Source organism: Sturnira hondurensis, unplaced genomic scaffold (genome assembly GCF_014824575.4).
Source record: "Sturnira hondurensis isolate 20B ecotype Veracruz unplaced genomic scaffold, ASM1482457v3 Scaffold0021143, whole genome shotgun sequence".
Lineage (NCBI taxonomy): Eukaryota > Metazoa > Chordata > Mammalia > Chiroptera > Phyllostomidae > Sturnira > Sturnira hondurensis.
Window position 1 is genome coordinate 21,170,977 of NW_028093774.1, and position 20,600 is coordinate 21,191,576.

General features: G+C 37.6%; 1 protein-coding gene across 2 annotated transcripts in view; it reads right to left on the reverse strand.

The window, feature by feature from the left end:
• Positions 1 to 20,600, reverse strand: part of LIN52 (lin-52 DREAM MuvB core complex component) — an 87,401-nt gene that overhangs the window by 64,164 nt on the left and 2,637 nt on the right. Inside the window, exons 2-5 of one of the 2 annotated variants that reach the window (XM_037031207.1) lie at positions 18,592 to 18,666; positions 17,341 to 17,372; positions 13,986 to 14,052; positions 11,973 to 12,056 (exon numbers count right to left, since the gene is read on the reverse strand). In XM_037031207.1, the coding sequence (XP_036887102.1) occupies positions 11,973 to 12,056; positions 13,986 to 14,052; positions 17,341 to 17,372; positions 18,592 to 18,666 (258 nt within the window). Of the gene's footprint in view, positions 1 to 11,972; positions 12,057 to 13,985; positions 14,053 to 17,340; positions 17,379 to 18,591; positions 18,667 to 20,600 lie in introns of both variants that reach the window. The other variant, XM_037031206.1, reaches the window with a different exon arrangement.

The window sequence follows — 20,600 nt, forward strand, 5'->3', positions numbered from 1 at the left end:
CCTACCAGGTATCAAACCTGCGACCTTTCAGTTTATGGGCCAATGCTCAACCCACTGAGCCATATGGACTTTTATCAAGTTCCCTGGCTTTATTTTTCAGGTTAAAATAATTTAAATGCATACTTTCTTGAATTTCCAGTCCTTGTCAATAGACATCATCAAGAAACATGAAAACAACTTTCATTTTCACAAGAGAAGAAATGAACATTAAAACAAGATACTGACTTCCGCCAAGATGGAGGCATAGGTGGAAACACTGTGCCTTCTCCCACAACCAAGTTTAAAGACAACAAAGATCTAGTAAACAAAAACACAGCCAAAACACAGAAAACTGAACTATACAGAAGTCCGACAACAATGAGCCATTCAACCAGACCAGAAAGAAGGGCGGTGCCAGCAGTGGAGTAGGGTTGGGCAGGAAAGATCCCCCGACCCAGGCAGCCTTGGACGGATGCCAGGTGTAGGGTAGTAACGGGCGGACCCAGTGAGGGTGCAAGGCGGCAGGCTGACCATGGTCACACATTTGTGTGCAGATAAACCAGCAAAGGAACGAGCAGTGAGACAGATCGAGCAGGCCCCGGTGGCGGGAAGCAGCAGAGGAGGCCGCCATTGCTCCTCTTTGACCCAGTCCCCACATACTGAGTCACAACCCAGCAACTGAGTTGCCCCTGCCCTGGTGAACACCGAGGGCTCCACTCCTCATACATAACAGGCACGAACAGTCCAAAATATGGCTCAAGAACTCAAAGCCCCAGAGCCGATAACTCTTAAGCGACCAACAGATTGCCGGCCTCTCAGATGCACAGTTCAAACCCTGGTGATCAGGATGCTCACAGAACTGGTTGATTTTAGTCACAAATTAGAGGAACATATGAAGGCTAAACTAATTGAAATGAAGGGAAATGCACAGGAAACCAATAGTGATGGAAAGGAAACTGGGACTCAAATCAATCGAGTGGATCAGAAGGAAGAACAAAACATCCAACCAGAAAAGAATGAAGAAACAAGAATTCAAAAAAAATGAGGAGAGGCTTAGGAACCTCCTGGACATCTTTAAATGTTCCAACATCTGAATTATACGGGTACCAGCAGGGGAAGAGGAACAGCCACGAGTGGAAAACTTATTTGAACAAATAATAAAGGAGAACTTCCCCAGTCTGGAAAAGGAAATAGACTTCCAGGAAATCCAGGAAGCTCAGAGAGTGCCAAAGAAGTTGGACCCAAGAAGGAACACACCAAGGCACATCATAATTACATTAGGCAAGATTAAAATGAAGGAGAGAATCCTAGAAGCAGCAAGAGATAAGGGGACAGTCACCTACAAAGGAGTTCCCATCAGACTGTCAGCGGACTTCTCAAAAGAGACCTTATAGGCAAGAAGGGGCTGGAAAGAAGTATTCCAAGTCATGAAATCCAAAGACCTACAGCCAAGATTGCTCTATCCAGCAAAGCTTTCATTTAGAATGGAAGGGCAGATAAAGTGCTTCTCAGATAAGATCAAATTCAAGGAGTTCATCATCACCAAGCCCTTATTATATGAAATGTTAAAGGGACTTATATAAGAAAAAGAAGATGAAAAATATGAACAGTGAAAGGACAGCAAACTCAGTTATTAACAACCGCACCCAAAACAAAAGCAAACCAAGAGGACAGCTAGATCAGGAGTGGAACCATAGAAATGAAGACCACATGGAGGGTTAGTAATAGGGGAGTGGAAGGAGGAGAAGGGGGAAGAAGGTACAGAAAATAGGTAGCATAGATGGTAGGTAGAAAATAGATAGCGGGGAGGGCAAGAATAGTAGGGGAAATATAGAATCTAAGTGCCTGTCTACTAAGGGACATGTAAAAAGAATTAGGTGATTTTTTCCTTTTAAAAAAAAAAGATTTTATTTATTTATTTTTAGAGTGAGGGGAAGAGAGGGAGAAAACCAGCAATCAGTTGCCTCTCATATGCTCCCAACCTGCGACCTGGTCCGCAACCTCTAGGCATGTGCTCTGACCAGGACCCAAACTGGCGGCCCTTTGGTTTGCAGGTGGACGGTCAATCCTCTGAGCTGCACCAGCCAGGGCAGGTGACTTTTTTCTTTAAGCAAATCTCTCTCTTCCTTCCAAGTTCCCTGTCATTAATGAGGCTCAAATCATTGTGGTAAACACTTTCAACTACTCCTTAAGACCTATCTAGACAGTTACCTACCTACTCCTGAAAATGAGAGACCTGAGACATTTGTCGGTCAATTCTTTGTTTTCTCACTGCCACTAGTCAAACCCTTCATTCTCCTTGCTGGAACTCCCACAATAGCTTCCAGCCTCCTGTCTCTATTATTCTATTCCATTCTATGCACTACTATCTTCTAAAGGTATCCAACCTTCCTACTCAGAAATTTTCAGTGGTAGAATTTTTAATGCACAGAAAAAATGCTTATGATAGAATAAATGAAAAAGAAAAGTATGTACAGGCTAAAACTACATACACAGACTTTAGTTTCAGTTACATTAAAAGGCATGTCTGTGTAGCCCTGGCTGGTGTGACTCAGTGGACTGAGCATTGACCTGTGAACCAACGGGCCACTGGTTCAATTCCCAGTCAGAGCACATGCCTGGGATGCGGGTCAGGTCCTTGGTAGGAGGCACACGAGAAGCAACAACCACACATTGATGTTTCTCTCCCTTTCTTTCTCCTTCCCTTCCCCTTTCTCTCCCCTTCCCTTCCCCCTCTATAAAAAGAAATAAAATCTGTTTTAAAAAAGCATGTCTGTGTAAATGCATGGGCACACAGGAATTTTAGCACACGTCCATACATAAAGGGAAAAGGGAGGGCCAGTGTCAGTAGTGGTTACCTCTTAGTGGTAATGATAGGTTATTTTTACTTTTTTAAAAAATCTTTACAAGAAACAGATTTGTGGCCCAGTCTCTTTTAGTAAACTATCTCACAAAACATCTACAGTGAACATATAGTTAATATTATAGTCATTAAGACATTCAAAAGACATTTCACATGCTCCCTATGACCTATGAGTCTAACTCGTCACCCTCTGCAGTTCGAGGTCCTCCGCAATCTGGCACTTATCTTGCTCCTAGTTTTAGTTCCGATGACCCCTAATACAACCTGGGCTCCTTATGGACTGTTCCTTGAACATAGCAGTTCTTTTAAATTTGGCTTCCCCCCTCCCTCTTGGAATATGGTTTCTTCTCACTTCCAAGTGTCCAGATCCTATGTGTCCTTGAAGGTGTATTTCCAATGACCCAGAAATAGCAACAGTACCACGCTCCTTCTCCTTGTCCACAGCAGACAACACTGACTACTGAATCTCGGCTCCTCAAAACCCTTCTCAAGTAAACAGACCTCAACAATCCTTACTTATCAATCCATGTTGACATATAAGATGAACTTATCTGGCACTCCTACAGCAATCTAATGTAATTGCCCTCTTCTCCCTTATTTCCGGTTCTTTGTACTCTTATGGAGCTTATCTCTTCTACCTTCTATGAAGAATCATTTACTTAATTGTCTTATCTCCCTTTCCTACTAGATTTTAATTTGTGCAAGGGTAGTGATCATGTCTTATTTATTTTGATAGGTCCTACAGAGCCTTGCAGGAAATAAATAAGCACTCAAAGAGTCGCTGAAATGAACGCGTCATTCTTTCCCAATTATTTCAGCACTCAAAATGGCTACATACCTGAAAACTTAATTTTTAAACAATTAAATTCTTCTAGAAGGACTTAAAGTTTATTTTATCAATTTTAGCTAACATTCCTGCTTTAATGTACTGAGACCATTGTCTAATATCACAAAGTACCAACAGCGCCAATGAACAGAACAAGATAACTTGAAATGAGAGCACTGAATCCATTTTGAGGGTCTTACAGAAGCTAATGAATTAAGCTATCACATTTTGAGAATGTTCACAAACCAATCTCTTTAATCAAAAGCAAAATGTTATTTTTGACAACAGAGAAATGAAAAGACTCTGAGCAACAAAAATATATACTGCTAATGTAAATGGGACTGTTTTCTTAGCTTCCCTTTCTGATAGTTCATTATTAGTGTGTAAAAATGCAACTGCCCTGATCATTGTGGCTCAGGTGGGCCCAGCTGGTTGAGTATTGGCCTGCAAAGCACAAGGTCACAGGTATGATTCCCAGTCAGGGCACATGCCTTGGTTGTGGGTTCAGTACCCAATTGGGATGTGAAGGGGAGGCAACCAATCACTGTTTCTCTCCCTCTTTCTCCCTCTCTCTAAAAATAAATAAATAAACTCCTTTAAAAATAAAACTGATTTCTGGATATTTATTTTGTATTCTGTTACTTTACTGAATTCGGTTATCAGTTCTAGTAGTTTTTCTGTAGAATCTTTAGGATTCTCTATGTATTGTATCATGTCATCTGCACTGACAAGTTTACTTCTTCCTTTCCTCTTAAATGCCTTTTATTTCTTCTTGTCTGATTACTGTGGCTAGGACTTCCAGTACTATGTTGAATAAGAATGGTGAAAGTGGATATCCTTGTCTTATTCCTGATCTTAAGGGAAATGCTTGCAATTTTTGCCCATTGAGTTTGATGTTGGCTGCAGGTTTGTCATATATGGCCTTTATTACATTGAGGTATGTTCCCTCTGTTGCCAGTCTGCTGAGAGTTTTTACCATAAAAATGCTGGATTTTATAAAATGCTTTCTCTGAATCTATTGACATAATCATGTGGTTCTTATCTGTCCTTTTATTTATGTAGTATATCACGTTTACTGATGTGTGGATAATGTACCAACTCCACATCCCTGGGATAAATCCCATTTGATCATGATATATGATTTTTTTAATGTGTTGTTAGATCTGATTTGCTAATATTTTGTTGAGCATTTTACCATCTATGTTCATCAGGAATGTTGGCCCATTTACAACTGCATATAAAAATAAAATAAAATACCTAAGAATAAATATAATCAAGGATGTATAAGACCTCTGCTTAGAAAATTGTAAGACTCTGAGGAAAGAAAATAAAGAACATACAAATAAATAGAAGCATATATTATGTTCATGGATAGGGAGAATTAACAATAGGAAGGCCATAGCCAGGTAGCTTAGTTGATTAGTGCGCTGTCCCAATATGCTGAGGTTTCGGGTGCGATCCATACAAGGGTACATACACGCACCAACCAGTAGTAGTAGTTTTTTTACTTAAAAAAAACTTAAATTTTTTTTTTAATTTTTAAAAGATGCCCATACTACCCAAAGCAATCTATAAACTCAAAGCAATTCCTATCAAGATACCAATGGCATATTTCACAGAACTAGAACAAATCATCCAAAAAATTTATATGGAACCACAAAAAACTCTGAATAGCCAACTCCATCCTGAGAAAGAAGAACAAAGTTGGAAGAAGCACAGTACCTGATACCAAACTATACTACAAGGCTACAGTAATAAAAAACAACATGGTACTGGCGTAAAAACAGACACACAGGTCAATGGAACAGAACACTGAGCCAAGATCTTTATGGTCAATTAATAATTGACAAAGGAGGCAAAAACAGTCCAGTCAATAAATGGTGTGGGAAAAACTGGACACATATGTGCAAAAAAATAAAAAAATAAAACCAGACCACCTTCATACATCACACACAAGAACAAACTCAAAATGGATTAAAGACTTAAATGTTAGACTTACAACCATAAAAATCCTAGAATAAAACACAGGCAGTGAAATCTCCAACACTTCTCACGACAATATTTTCTCTGCTGTATCACCTTGGTCAAGGGAAACAAAAGAAAAATAAACAAATAGGACTATATCAAATTAAAACATTTTTGCACAGCAAAGGAAACCATCAACAAAATGAAAAGACAATGTGCTGAATGGAGGAACATATTCACCAATGACATATCTAATAAGAGGTTATCCAAAATTTATAAAGCACTTATACAATTCAACAAAAAAAACAAGCAACCCAAATTAAAAGATGGGAATAGGAAGAGGACCTGAATAAACTCTTCTCCAGAAAGGACATACCGATGGCCAATATACATATGAAATGATGCTCAACATCACTAACCATCAGAGAAATACAAATTAAAACCATAATGGGTTATCACTTCACATTGGTCAGAATGGCTATCAAGAAGAAAAGGGAACATCTGTGTGCCATGGGTGGAAATGCAGATTGGTGTAGCCACTGTGGGAAGCAATATGAAATTATCTTAAAAAATTAAAAATGGAACTGCCTATGACTCAGTGATTCCACTTCTGGGAATATATCTGAAGAAACCTAAAACACTAATTAGAAAGGATATATGCCTCCCTATGTTCATTGTAGTGCAATTTGTAATAGCCAAGATTCAGAAGCAGCCAAGTATTCATTGTGCAGGAGTGAATAAAAAAAAAGGTGTGGTACATTTACACAATGGAATACTACTTGGCTAGTAAAAAAAAAAAGAAGGAAATTTTACCTTTTGAAACAGTATGTATGGCCCTGATGAGTATTAAGTGGAATAAGCCAGTCCGAGAAAGACAAATACCATATGATTTCCCTTATATGTAGAATCTAATGAACAAAATAAAAAAATAAAATAGAAACAGACTCACAGATACAGAAAACAGATTGACAGTTGTAGCAGGGGGGTGCTATTGGGGGACTCGGTGAAAAAGGTAAAGGGATTAAGCAAAACAAACAAACAAAGAAACAAAAAACACAACAACAACAAAAACCCAAAACCCACCCGGACACAGACAACTGCAGGTGATCACCAGAGGGGAAGGAGGCGGGGGAGGTAAAAGAAGGTAAAGGGCAGGTAAATGGTGACAGAAGACGACCGGACTTTTTCTGGTGAACACATAATATTAATACAATATACTGATGATGTATTATAGAATCATACACCTTAAACCTATATAATTTTATTAACCTACCTCACCCCATTAAATAAATTCAGTAAGAAATAAACAAACAAAATACAGATTGCTTAAGAAATTGTTTGGAAAAAAAGATGGAGAGATGAAAACAAAAACAAAATGCTAAAAATCAAGCAAGGCATCAACAAATTTAGGCAAGTTGTCTAATAAAGTACCTAAATCAGAAACGCAGTTCTAGGTCCTGGAGGGGGAGTTAAAAAAATAAAAAAACCGCAGTTCAACAGACCTAAATCAGAAACGCAGTTCTAGGTCCTGGAGGGGGAGTTAAAAAAATAAAAAAACCGCAGTTCAACAGACAGTGGTAGAGGAAAACTAGTAGTACAGTAAGACTCATGCTGCCATCTAGAGGTTCGGGGCTAGATGGTTTTTCTCTTCAACCAGTCAAGTTAGAGGTAGGACTGAACAGACCTTACAAAGTACGCCAAGACAAGTAACTCTGATGTCAAGCCACAGTGAAGAATATTCAGGGTGTAAGAGTGCAAGTTATTCTCTCCCTGCCCTCCTTCACAGATTAAAATTAAAAAATTAAAAGAGTGAGTGTCCTTTAGAATTTTATCTAGACTGCTAAATATAAACAGCCACTTTTTCAAAAATCACATGCCTAGAGGGTAGAGAAGGCTACTATATCACGGGCTAACTGGAAGCAGAAGTTTTTCTTTGGTACTACCACCAAAGAAAGTTGTATCAATTAGTTTCCAGTACACTCAACTTCATCAATTAGATTACTGGGATGAAATATCAAGTTTAAATGGGGAAGTCTCAATCTGTTTACTATTTTATAGTGTACGGTAAAGTGTAATCAAGGAAAATGTATCAAATTCAATACCTCTTCATGATAAAAAACACCCAACAAAGAATAAAAGATAACGTCCTTAACCTGACAAAGAGCATCTACAAAAGACCCACAGCTAACATTATAATGCTTTCTCCCCAAGATTAGGAAGAAGACAAGTATGTCCACTCTCACCACTCCTATCTAACACTGTACTAGACTTCCTAGCCAGGGCAATTAGACAAGAAAAAGAAATAAGAAGAAGAAGTAAAACTATCTCTATTTGCAGATGACCTAATCTAGTGTACTGAAAATCTTAAGTGATCTACTGAAACATAATTAGAACTAAAAATGAGTTAAGTTGCAGGATATAAAATGCATATACAAAAATTAATTGCATTTCTCTATGGCAGCAAAGAGCAAAAAGAAAATGAAATTAAGAAAATAATTTCACTTATAATACATCAAAAAAATGACTATATTTTTTAAAATTCAGAATTGTTCATGTCAGTCTATCATGATTTTAGCATCCTAAAGGCAAAATAAGAAATGATAACACAAGATTTTCTTTCAGCAGGACTTACGAGTACATTTTAATAAATGAAGTGTGAAACTTACACTTTGAAAACTAAAAATACTGTTGAAAGAAATTAAAAAATATGTAAGTAAAGAGAAAGACACACACATTCATGACTGATCTTAATATTTAGATGGCAATACTCCCATCTAAAGCATCTTTAGCAGGTCATCTGCATGACTACTAAAAAGGTCTGTAGCCTAAAGTGACAGGGGAATAATTTTTTTAAAGGTAAAAACTGCAAAGAATCAGTAGTATTCATTAAGATTCATAACAGTTCAATGGGCCTTAGAATAAAGCAAGCTATGTACTGTTGCAACTTACAAAACTAAGTCCGGATCATGCCCAGGTCATAATAGTGATGAGTAGGGTTCAGGGGTAAGATAAAACCAAACCATTATCAACAAGCTTCATACTATCTTTACTATGTGTGGTTGATCATCCACTGTCATAGAGGAAAAATTCCAGATATTACAAGACTTTCAAATATTACTTTTCATCATTAAATCATGAGGTGTCCAGAAACAGAAAAATTTCCAGAATTTGGTACCTTTTCAGTTTTAAGTCAATGAATTTTTTTTAAGATTTTATTTATTTATTTACTTTTAGAGGGGAAGGAGAGAGGGAGAGAAACATCAATGTATGGTTGCCTTTTGTGCGTCCACTGCTGGGAGTTGGCCTGCAGGGAACTGGCCTGCAACCCAGGCATGTGCCCTGACTGGGAATTGAACCGCGATCCTCTGGTTCGCAGGCCTGTGCTCAATCCACTGAGCTACACCAGCCAGGGCTTAAGTCAATAAATTTTATTAGAAAAATTCTGTCATTTCATTTGAAGGCATCTGTAGTTGATTATTCATTCAATCAGAAAATACATACTGTACATTTTACTACACACCAAGTTATATATGGATTACAAAGCCCAAAAATATGATTCTTAACTTATCATCACTCCAAAAGACAAGACATGTACCAAAAATCTCCCCAAATGCCAAATGGGAAAAGTGCTGTACAAAATACACTAGAGTAATCTGGGAGACCGAAGAAGAGCTCACTTTCCGTATCAAATTTGAAGAGGAAAGGCTGATGAAGGAGGCACACACTGGGCACAATAATGAAGGATGAATAAAAGTTCTGCTACTAGAAGTAAGCCAGAGGGGACTCTGAGAAAAAGGAATCACATGAAGAAAATTAAGATGGTAAAGTGCTCTGGGAAGAGAGAGCATGTCAAACAGGAATGGTGCACGGTGTTTACACGGAGAAGTAGGAAAGAAGGTTAGTGATCAGGCTAGAGTCAGAGAGTAAAGGATTTTGAATGCCATGCAAAGGAATCTGAATTTTATCATACGGGTAATGAAGTACTACTGACTTACAAGCAAAGGTCAACAGAAGAAATGATACTTTAGGAAAATTACTCCAGTAGTGGCAAACAAGAGGACAGTTCCAGTACAACAGGAAGGACGATGAGCTCGGATGGAAGCAAAAGAAACGGAACCCTTTATATGGCAAGGTAGTTTACAATTTCTTGCATTTCCACATTATTTCATGGGAGTTTCATATAAATTAAGTGCCCAAATCAAGCCAAGAGGCCCCAGGCATGAAAAGCTATAAAAGCCAAGGCAAAAATTACTGCATTTACAAATCTGCACACCAGAAGGGTTATGAGACATAATCATGTACCAAATCACGGGCAGAGGTTGTCTTCTGAAAGACACAAATAGCCCCATACTAACATTTTCACAACGCTCTGGGAAGTGACAAATCATGTTTTGAGGACAAATATTTTTTGCATTTTTTTTCTTTCCATCATCTTTGTCAGTGCAGATATTTGCATGAAAACAGAATCGCTGGTCCTTGGGGATTCATCAGTTCCTATTGCTTATTTTTCATCCATGTCATCCTCTCAATTAATGCAGGAAAGAGGATTGAGACATCAAATACCAGCTTAGGGTATCAAGTAAATGTCATCTTGTTTTTATGCAAATACACTATACACAATAAAACAAAGAGAGACTGTATCCAAGGAGTCTGATACATATCAATGTAATTCTTTCCAATTCCAAACTTAAAAGCCATTTTCCTTGTCAGCTAATTCCTTATGATCAAGGAAAATGACAATCAGCTGCAAAGCACTGCCACAGAAGTTTAAATAAAGCTGAATTTTGAACTGGAAAATAATTTTGAAAACTCTCATATTTTTCAAAATGGGACTTTTGAAAAATGAGCTGTGCTCATGGGACTTTTCTGGCAGAAATGAGCATTTCTGTTGCAGAATTTGGGTTTAGTGTTTCAGGTGGCTGATTAGGTGACACCAAATCCCCCCAATTTCAAAGTCTTAAGTTTTAGAAATACATCAAACAATAATGGTTTTAACTGTGAAGATTAAAAACTAAAACTAAAAGAATCCAAACAAGTTTCTGATTCAGTGGAAAGCCATTATAATAGACTTTACTGATGCTTAAGTAACTGACACATTCTAAAAACTGATAAAAAGAAATAATCGTGTATTTAGTCAATGTAATAACAGTTGATAAGATAAAGACCATCACTGAAAAGTTGTAGCTAAATAAAAAGGAACGACATAATTAGAATATTACTATTTTGCAACCTATAATAAAATAGTGGACCTAGGCAGTTATCAAAGGCCGCTAAAACTCCAGGTTTAAGACTGATGGAGAATTTTACAATAAATACTATATATAAAGCAATAACTTTATCAACTATTTAATCTTAACATCACAGAGAGAGACAGACACAATATACTTCCTGATGAAAGTACACAATACCTTTTCTAACTACCAGGAAATAAAAAGGTGTAGATGAACATACTAAGCACTACCACATGGATGTAAGCAACAAAATCTAGGATATGGAAACTTTTACAGAACAAATAACCAGGTTTAATAAATGGCAAGGGAAAATAAAAGGGAGGCAGAACTATGACAGACTAAAAGAGACTTATCAACCAAACATGGTATATGAATATTTTCAAATCCTGACTCAAATTAATTATAAAAAGATGATTATGAGTCAACCAGGGAAATCTGAATCCTGATTAGCTATTTGATGACATTGAGAGAGTTTGTTAAAACTTTTTAGGCATAATGATGGATTGTAGTTATATTTGGAAGGAATGAAGGAGGGAGGGAGGGAGGGAGGGAGGGAGGGAGAAAGGAAGGGAGGAAGGAAAGAAGGGTCCTTGTCTTTTCAATCACATATGACGTTATTTGACCGCGAGGTAAAATGATGCCTGAGATTTGATTTAAAATAATCATGGGAGGTTGGGAGGTTGGTATAAGTCAACAGATTGGCCATGCTGACAACGACAACAACAGCAACTACTACTACGACTACTACTGGAGCCAGGTTGCAAGTACATGAGGTCATTATTTTAGTCTCTCTGTCCAGGGGGAGGTTAAGAATAGTATAGGAAATGGAGAAGCCAAAGAACTTATATGTACGACCCATGGACATGAACTAAAGGGGTGGGGTGGAATGCTGGTGGGATGGGGATGCAGGGGAATAAAGTAGAGAAAAAATGAGACAACTATAATAGCACCAAAAATAAAATATATTTCAATAAATAAAATACAAAAAATAAATTACAGTGGCTTCTTACCTTCATAAAACACAATAAAGATACCTTCTGTATTGCAGCTAGAACTCACCAGGAAATACACAATAGACAACCTGATTAAATGTGACCTGGGTACTCACACTCATCCAGCCCCAGCTGATAGGCCAGGTTCTGTAGGCCTCGTACCTTCTCCATCAAATTAGCTGTGGTGAGGCTCCCCAGTTCTGAAACAGAGTAATTTATTTCAATACCATTTCTTCCCATTGTTCTCTAGTAACAACTCATTTGAGTCGGGACTCCTTGTAATAAAGTTTTTAAGCTTAATTTCTATCAAATAAGCAGAAAATAAATCTATTTCTTTTCTCATCTAACCTTTCCCCCTACCCACACATACACACATATACCCCAGTGAATTTTTCCCACTACTGCAAAATGCCTCAGATGAGCTGACCCACTATGAGAAGAGAGTTGGCATAAACACAACAGTAAATTATGTGTTTTATCCTAAGCATCCTTGTATAACATTCCTTTTGCCTATCATACAAAATGAATATACCACTATAATACGAACCCTTGGGACCTGACATAGCACTGAGAAAGCCCACAGACAAGATCTGTCTTACAAAATGGGCACTGTCTCCACTGTCTTCGATTAAGTTTGCAATAGTTCAATGAACAATAAAATTGACAAAACATGTGCTGCTCCCCATTTCCCTAAGTTTAGAAAACAAAAACGAATATTAATCCAAACTTTCCCTTCAAATCAAATACCTATAAAAGACAGTGTACTTGAAATAAAAACTTCCTTTCCCAGATTTTCATTTAAATACCACAGCATGAAATTCCTTTTAGGTTAAAGACATGGGTCAACATACATGGAAGATGATGCTATCATCCCTTATTAAAAATGTAAAGTTTCCTTAGGAATGCACACTGATGGCAAAGTTTATAAATGTCTGTTTGGGACATTAGAACAATGAACTCAAAAAGCCCTTGAGACTTATTATTTCCATGGTTGGAGGAAGGAAATCTGCATTTAAGCATTTTGTGCAGAACAATGAATTACCTTTGAAATCAAATAAAGCTGTTATTTTCTCCCACTCACCATATCATACTCATAGCCAATATCTGGCACAAACAGTAGACTTTCTTGACCTGTTCAGTTGCTTAAATAGCATAAGAGTCCAAGACTTTTAAGCTTCATTTCAGTCTATTACTTCACAATCATCATGAATCTTATCACCAGAAGATGACTAACAAATAAATAAATAAAGTAGAGCAAAAATCAAGAAAAATTAATGTTTTTTAATTTAAATTTCCACTTGTGATTTAGTTCCAAGTCATTTATCAAACGACAACATTCACTACTTATAGTACGCTTTATGGGAGAAATTGATTGGAGAGACTGAAATAAAAGACAGGTCCTAACCTACTAAGGGATTGTCAATTACCAGTACTGACAACAATACATGGCAGTAAATTCTAAATAAGGCCCTTGTTTACTGTGGAAAGAGACCAGACTTAAAATAAAAAGTAAGAGCTTAAATTTTTTCACTCTATCCAATTTTGGTTAAGTTAACCTTTGAATCGTAGATATCATCATACCTAACTCACAGAACCTTTGTGAGAATTAAATGAGAATATTTATGTGAGTTTTTTTGTTAACTGTAAGCTTTATACAAAGCAAAGGTAGCCCTGGCTGGTGTAGCTCAGTGGATTGAGCATGGGCCTGTGAACCAAAGGATCGCAGTTCAATTCCCAGTCAGGGCATACACCTGGGTTGCAGGCCAGTTCCCAGCAGTGGACACATGAGAGGCAACCATAAATTGATATTTCTATCCCTCTCTCCTCCCCTTTCCCTCTAAAGATAAATAAATAAAAATCTTTAAAAAATAAATAAAAACCCCAAAGGTAATAGCAGAGGAATTTAGCAGCAGAAGAAATCATTATAAGCAGGTCCTAAATTAAAGGATTTCTACACATGGGAAAGTAAAGAAAGGAATCTAGACATGAACAACTACTAACAAGAATAGTTAAGAAGGCAGTTTGAAGCTAAGAACACTTTTAAGGGAAAGTTGAAAGAAAAACTAGGAAGGTGGTTTGTGGGGCAGCATAAATATCAGGTAAAAGTAAGAGGTCCTCGGCATAGCTACCTTTCAACATGTCGATGTCATCACGTTCTATTTCAGCCATCCATTTGGGTGGTGAACTAGTAATAGGCTGCCAAAAAAAAAAAAAAAAAAGAATATATCCATTCAGATACATACAAAGTGAGAAGAGACCCTACTCTTCCTTCTTACAAGTAGCTTGCCACACAGCATTCGGGTTGTTTGAAAATAGTGCCAAACTATAACTTCTAAAACTCAGATTTCTCTGGGTTCAGATATAGTCTATAAACAGTTAGCTTACAAAATAATACTGCTCATCCTTAGAACTGGTCTCAGAGAAATGGTTGTGGAAGGATTAGGTCTGACTACTGTTATTGTTTCACACATAATGGGTTAGTACGGCAATAAAAAAAAAAAAGACTTGTTGCAGGTTCTCTCTGGACAAGCCCCGTACTTTTTCCGTCTCAGGTGTGCACTTTTACTTTTCTCTCCCAAACTCAAAGGGCCCCCACGAGACTTGCAACCAGGGGAGCAGTGAGGAGCGGCAGCTCACCCCAGCTAACCCGTGACTCTTCAGTGTGCTAAAAGCAGCCCCACCCTAGGTCACTTCTGTCCCTGTGACTTTTACTTCTCAGCGAAATCACACAGCCCAGCATGGTTCACTTCTTTCCCACAATGACTCTAGGGAGTCAAAGCAGAGCCCCGCCTGGACTCTCTCCTGTTGCTTCCTCTACCCTAAGCCCTTCTTTCGTCTCACTGTCCCCAGCTTTAATAAACATACTCTCAAAATAACATAAAATAAATAAAAAGAAACTACTTGAAATTCAGTTCTGGTGAAAGCTTCCAAGTGACATGTTTGAAATAATAACCAGTAGGTAGCATTGTCTAGCAGAGGCAAAGATATAAAGAAGAACTGAGAATGAGAAAATCCTCAATTTGTAAGAACACTGTTATGATCATCACTTGAAGTTTCATTTTATGATAGATGTTTTAGAAAACTTTAGAATTTTAAGTTATCTTCTCATTTCTGAAAGTGAACTTACAATATTTCAAAGAGCCCATTCTTAGAACAGCTTTGGGCGAGTTTTCAATCCTGGTTGCAAGTAAGAATCATCTACGATATAACAAACAAATGAAATAAACAAACAAAAATGACCTGGCCACCCCCCCGGTGCTCTGACTTAAAATATCAGGAGCGGGGGGAGGGTGCAGTGGAGAGAACAGAGCAAGAAACATTACACGTGCACTGCTAAAGGTCTAAAACCGTACGCTGACAATTCTGTTGTGCAGGCAGGGGCACAGCTGGGAAACACGACTTCGGCTCTGAGCCCTTTTTCTTTCTAAAAATTTACCCGATACTATGTGACCAGCAAAGCACTTTACATGCATTGTCATCTAATCAACCCTATGAAGTAGGCATTATTATTCTCATTTTACAAATGAAAAAACTAATGTACAGGAAGATTACAAATCTCTTGCCTCAGGTCACATGGCTAGTGAGCTAGAACTCAAAATCCATGTAGTATGAGTTCAGAATCAATATTCTATACTACCTCCTCCAGAAGGTTCTAGGTCAAATTCACCATTTCAAGGAAACAGATTATACCAGGGGACCTGGGATGACCCTGAACCCCTAGAAATAAACTCAGTATGTTTGGGTATACTTCTAGAGAAAGATGCAGATACTTAACCAAATTTTCAAAACATAACATACTCTAATAAAAGTTATTTTAAAACTAATTATTTATGACCAAAATACTTAGTTGTTACCACATACAATGAACTAAACTGGACAGTCAGTATGAATAAGAACGTAAAAAAATTAACTCAGTCCTGACTGGTGTAGCTCAATGGGTTGAGCGTTCTCCCACAAACGGAAAAGTCACTGGTTCGATTCCTGGTCAGGACACATGCCTGAGTTGTGGGCCAGGTCCTGGTTGGGGGCATGCAAGGGGCAATTGATCTATGTTTCTCTCCCTCTCTTTCTCCCTCCCTTCCCCTCTCTCTAAGAAAAATAATAAAATCTTCTTAAAAAATTAAACCAGGTACTTTCTGCTCTATGAACGAGACAAAAGCTGATTTAATACTGATAGCTACTGACTATTGTTTCTTACATCCCGGGTACTCTGCACAGTGTTTAACACGCATTATGGCACTAAGAATCCTATGAGGTAGTTTCAGATGAGAAAACTAAGGCTCAAAAATGTTAGAAAGTTGCTGAGATGACAGATAATTAAGAAGCAGATTCAGGATTCAAATCCAAGTGTGTTTGACTCCAAAGCCCTACACTAACTATTCTAAACTCCACATGCTAATGGAGCACAGGCCTGCTTACACACAACCCTAGCTCCTGAAGAAAATGAAAAGGGGCTACAAAGTCAAACTCCCTCTGAAAAATACTTTCGTGGACCTGAAAGTCACAGGCCCAAAGGGGCCTTAATATTTAACTCAGTACTTTTAACTCTAATAACGAGTAGAGAATGCTAAATGTATAGCACAGTACTGTGAGCTTTATATTATGAATCCCCGATGTTATGGTTTCACAGAAAGAGCATGGGCTTTGCAATCAGACAGGCCTGTGTTCAAATCCTGTGTTCAGATCCTGGCCTGTTACTAGGACTTGGGCAAATTACTTTTCTTCCAAGTGTTTCTGCCACCAGTGCTTTTAACATTGGGCCAAAATGCTTCCAAGTGTGGTGGTAAGAATGTGGATGCTAGTAACCAGACTAATGGGTTCCAAGTCTGATTGTGCCACATATGGCCCATAACCCTGGGTAACCTTCTTACTCTGTGCCTATATCCTTGTCTGTAAAATGCCTCATAGGGTTTTGTGAAGACAAAATTATATATTTAAAGTGCTGAGAACAGTGCCTGGCACACAGTAAACACCATGTAAATAGTATTATAATCATATTCTCCTGGCTGTGGGAATATATAGGAGAAGATATGTACAGCATCTAGCAGCGCCCGGTCCTCTAGAAACAGAAAAGTTATGGTTCTAATGGATGTCTTCCTTCGGTTTCTGATGAGCCACTGAGAAACTGCAAAATCCTCTAAGGAAGTGTAAGTTACGGTTATAACACCTCACACAGACTAAAGGTAACAGTTGTAGATCATAGTTTGGGCAAAAACAATGCTAGTGTTATATTAAATATTTCAGCTGCCTTACGGTTGAGAGCATTCAAGCTAAGAAAATAGGCTAATAGACAAAGGTCAAAAATACTAAAATAGGGCACTTAGGGGAAGATATTACCATCAATTTACATGATAATAATATAAACTGTAGTTACAAAGTGATTTAAAGACTATGACATTATTCTTGAAAACAAAGAAATAATGAGCCTTTACCAAGGAGCAGAACATTGAATAAACTTTACTAGGTAAGTAAAATATTACTTACACTTTTGAAAGAGGCTGCAAATTCAGCAACACCTGGTACTAAAAAGAAAAAAATACATCATTTATTCAATAAACATTTTAGTGTCCCAAAGAAGATTCAAACAAGAAGCAAACAGCCTCTTCTTTAAGGAGCTTACTGTCTGGGAGAGAAGAGAGAATAAACCAGTAACTACAATACTGTTTAAGTGCTCCAAGATGGAAGGACCCCCGCCTACCACTGCCACCACCAAAAAGAAAAAAAAAAAAGAAGGAAATCTAAATCAGACTGAGGGGACAGGAAAAGCTTCTCAGAGAAAATAATGCCTCAGTGAAACTTTGCAGGATCAGTAATTAGCTGAATGGGGGAGTGGCAAGATACAATGTCTCTTACCAAATAAAAAGTTTCAATCTCCAGTCAATCTCTGCCAATCCAATTGTTTACTTAAATATCTCACAGGAAGAACCACATAAAAAAAACATAAAAATAAAAAACAAATGTTTAAAACTAAAATGATGTTTAATCTCACTTAGGGATATACAAACTAAAAATAATAAAGATCAGTAACAGGCGGTATCAGGTAGTAAGTGAGTAAATGAGCAACTCTCACACACAGTCGTTCTCTTCCATGTGCCCAGAGAGATCTGTGCAAGAATAGCCATTATTAAATTATTTGTAGTATCAAAAACTGGATATAACTTAGATTCCAAAATAGGGTATGAATACATAAACTATAGTATATTTATACAATGAAATACTTTCAAAGAATAAAGTGTATCTACATCTAGTGTAACATGGAAGGATCTATGAATTACTTCTACCCCAAGCAGAATAAGTTAACCTGTAGACCATGTACATATGACCCCCAAAACTAAAAACCGAAAAATGGCTCTATATAATTTAAAAAATATATTTATTTCCTTAACTGCATAAGTATAAAAAAGGTCAAAAGGATTATACCAAACTATTAATGATGATTTTATAAGAGTGATTGAAGGAGGTGAGGAAATACATTACATATTTCTGTATTACAGATTTTAAAAAATAATTATTTTTTAAAGGCTTTCTACCATTTTCTGAGTTGCATTGTGTCCTGAAAAAATTAAACCACCAAAGAGCTATTCTTAACATTGGACCACAGAATTCAGAGTCTTCCCTCTCAAGTAAAATTAAAATTTTAACCATTACACTTAAATGATAGCTCTTCAAAAATCTCCCTCAATGTAGCACAGGTTCTCCTGCATTAATTCTGATATAAAGAAACCAAAAACTTACATTGTTCTGGCCAAAGGTCTGGTGAGGCACGGTCCAGTTTTTCAAAACTTAACAAAGATGTTTCCAGATCTGTCCCTAGAACAAAATACCCAGATGAGCCCAGATGACACAAAACATGTTAATTTATATAATATTTCAGTCTCAAAGAACATAAGATACTGGAACAGTCACTTATCTAGAAGTCTACAGATCTGATCTGTATTAACTACAGATAAGTGTTATACAAATGCATCATTCTCTCTTATCAAACTTCACCTTTCCTAACCCCCTCCACGAGGTTAGGCAACAATTACCAACAAACCCACTTGCACCTTCACTCGTCCTCGTGGACTTTCCTCCAGTTACAATCAATTCAGTGCCCCTGCTCTCAAAAAAACCAAACTCCTCTGCTAGGGTTCTGAATTCCATCTTCTCTTGTTCTATCAAAGGCACCATAAATAATAGTATCTTTCTTGCACAGTTTCTACTGTCTCATAGTAAACAGCAAGCGAGCCTGCTCTAGAGTTTTTCTTCTTTGAAAAAACTTTTTCTTGACTCCATTACCTCCTCACTCCTCCTTCAAAATTCTTGACTTGTCTATCTATAATGCTGTTTCTACTTCCTCCCCTCACATTCCCTCTCGCCTTAAAACCCATGACAATCAGGCTTCTGTTCCTATATACACAGAAACTGCTGCCGTCAAGGTTGTCTATGACCTATGCTGCTAAACCCGGTGGTCACTTCTCTGTTCTCTTTTGTGATCTATCTGCAGCATTCACGCATTGCCCGCTCTCGAAATACTCCACTTCCAGCTTCTGTAAGACCACTGTGCTGGTGTTCCTCCTTTCCTCACCGACCCCTTCCTCAGTCTTCTCTTCCACTCAGTCCCCATCCTAAACTGGCTTCACCTGAAGTCCCGCAAGCAGATCTCATCTAGTCCCATAGCCTTTACCATGCCAATGATTCCATATTTATATTTCCAGTCCCAATCTTTCACTGATCTTCAGAGTTATATACCTCAGAAGCTACTTGACATCTCTATTTACATGTGTAAAAAAAAATCCCTTGAGTCTAATATGTTCAAAACCATACTCTCCTGGTCCTCTGTATCTCAAGAAATAGCACCAACACAAACTCCAGTTCCCCAAAACTCAGATGCCATCCATTCTTCATGCCTTCATTTCCTCCACTCTTCCACAATAAAATATTAGTAAATCCACTAGTTTCTATCTTGAAAATATTCCCTGAAACCAAATTAATTTACCAAGGAACCAACATTTCTCTCCTGGACTACTTCAACAACTTCTTCACAGGTCTCCCTTTACCCATTCTCACCCCTTCCCCTGCACACCCACAAATCTGTGCTCTGCAAGGTAGCCAGAACTGATTAAAAAAAAAAAAACAGACAAACAAAACGCTAATCAGTTCATGCCACTCTCCAGCTTAACAAACCTCTCTCCAACTAAATTCACAAATTTGTGTCTACCATGACCTACATGATTCAGCCCAATTCTTTGACACCATTTCCTCGCCACTCTTGCCTGGGCACACACTAGATACTGGATATTAACCACATTTAACATTTGTTGAATACATATTATATGCTCGGTATTCTAACTGGTTGCATAAATTAGTTAATTTAATAATTCAAACAGTAGTTCTTAACATTCTCTGGGTAAGCCACATCTTTTGAAATCCGGAAAAAGAAAAAAGAAAAGGAAAAAAGCTATGGACTCACTCCCTAGAAAATGTACATATATATAAATTTTTCAACACGAACTTTTCTCAAAATTGAACTTTTCCTCCAAATAGTCTAAAAGAATTTCTAATGACATTCTAATTGATCAAGAACTCAACTCTAATAAATTTCCTTAACTAAAGCATCCAAAAACTGTAAGAAAGGAAAGCTGTGTGTAACACAAAATGTCAATTTTCAAATTCCTAAGGAATGTTACCAGTGGGAAGCTCAACCATAATAAAAATAAACTTACTGGGGGTAGACGCCAATAACCAACAAGGGTGGCTCATGA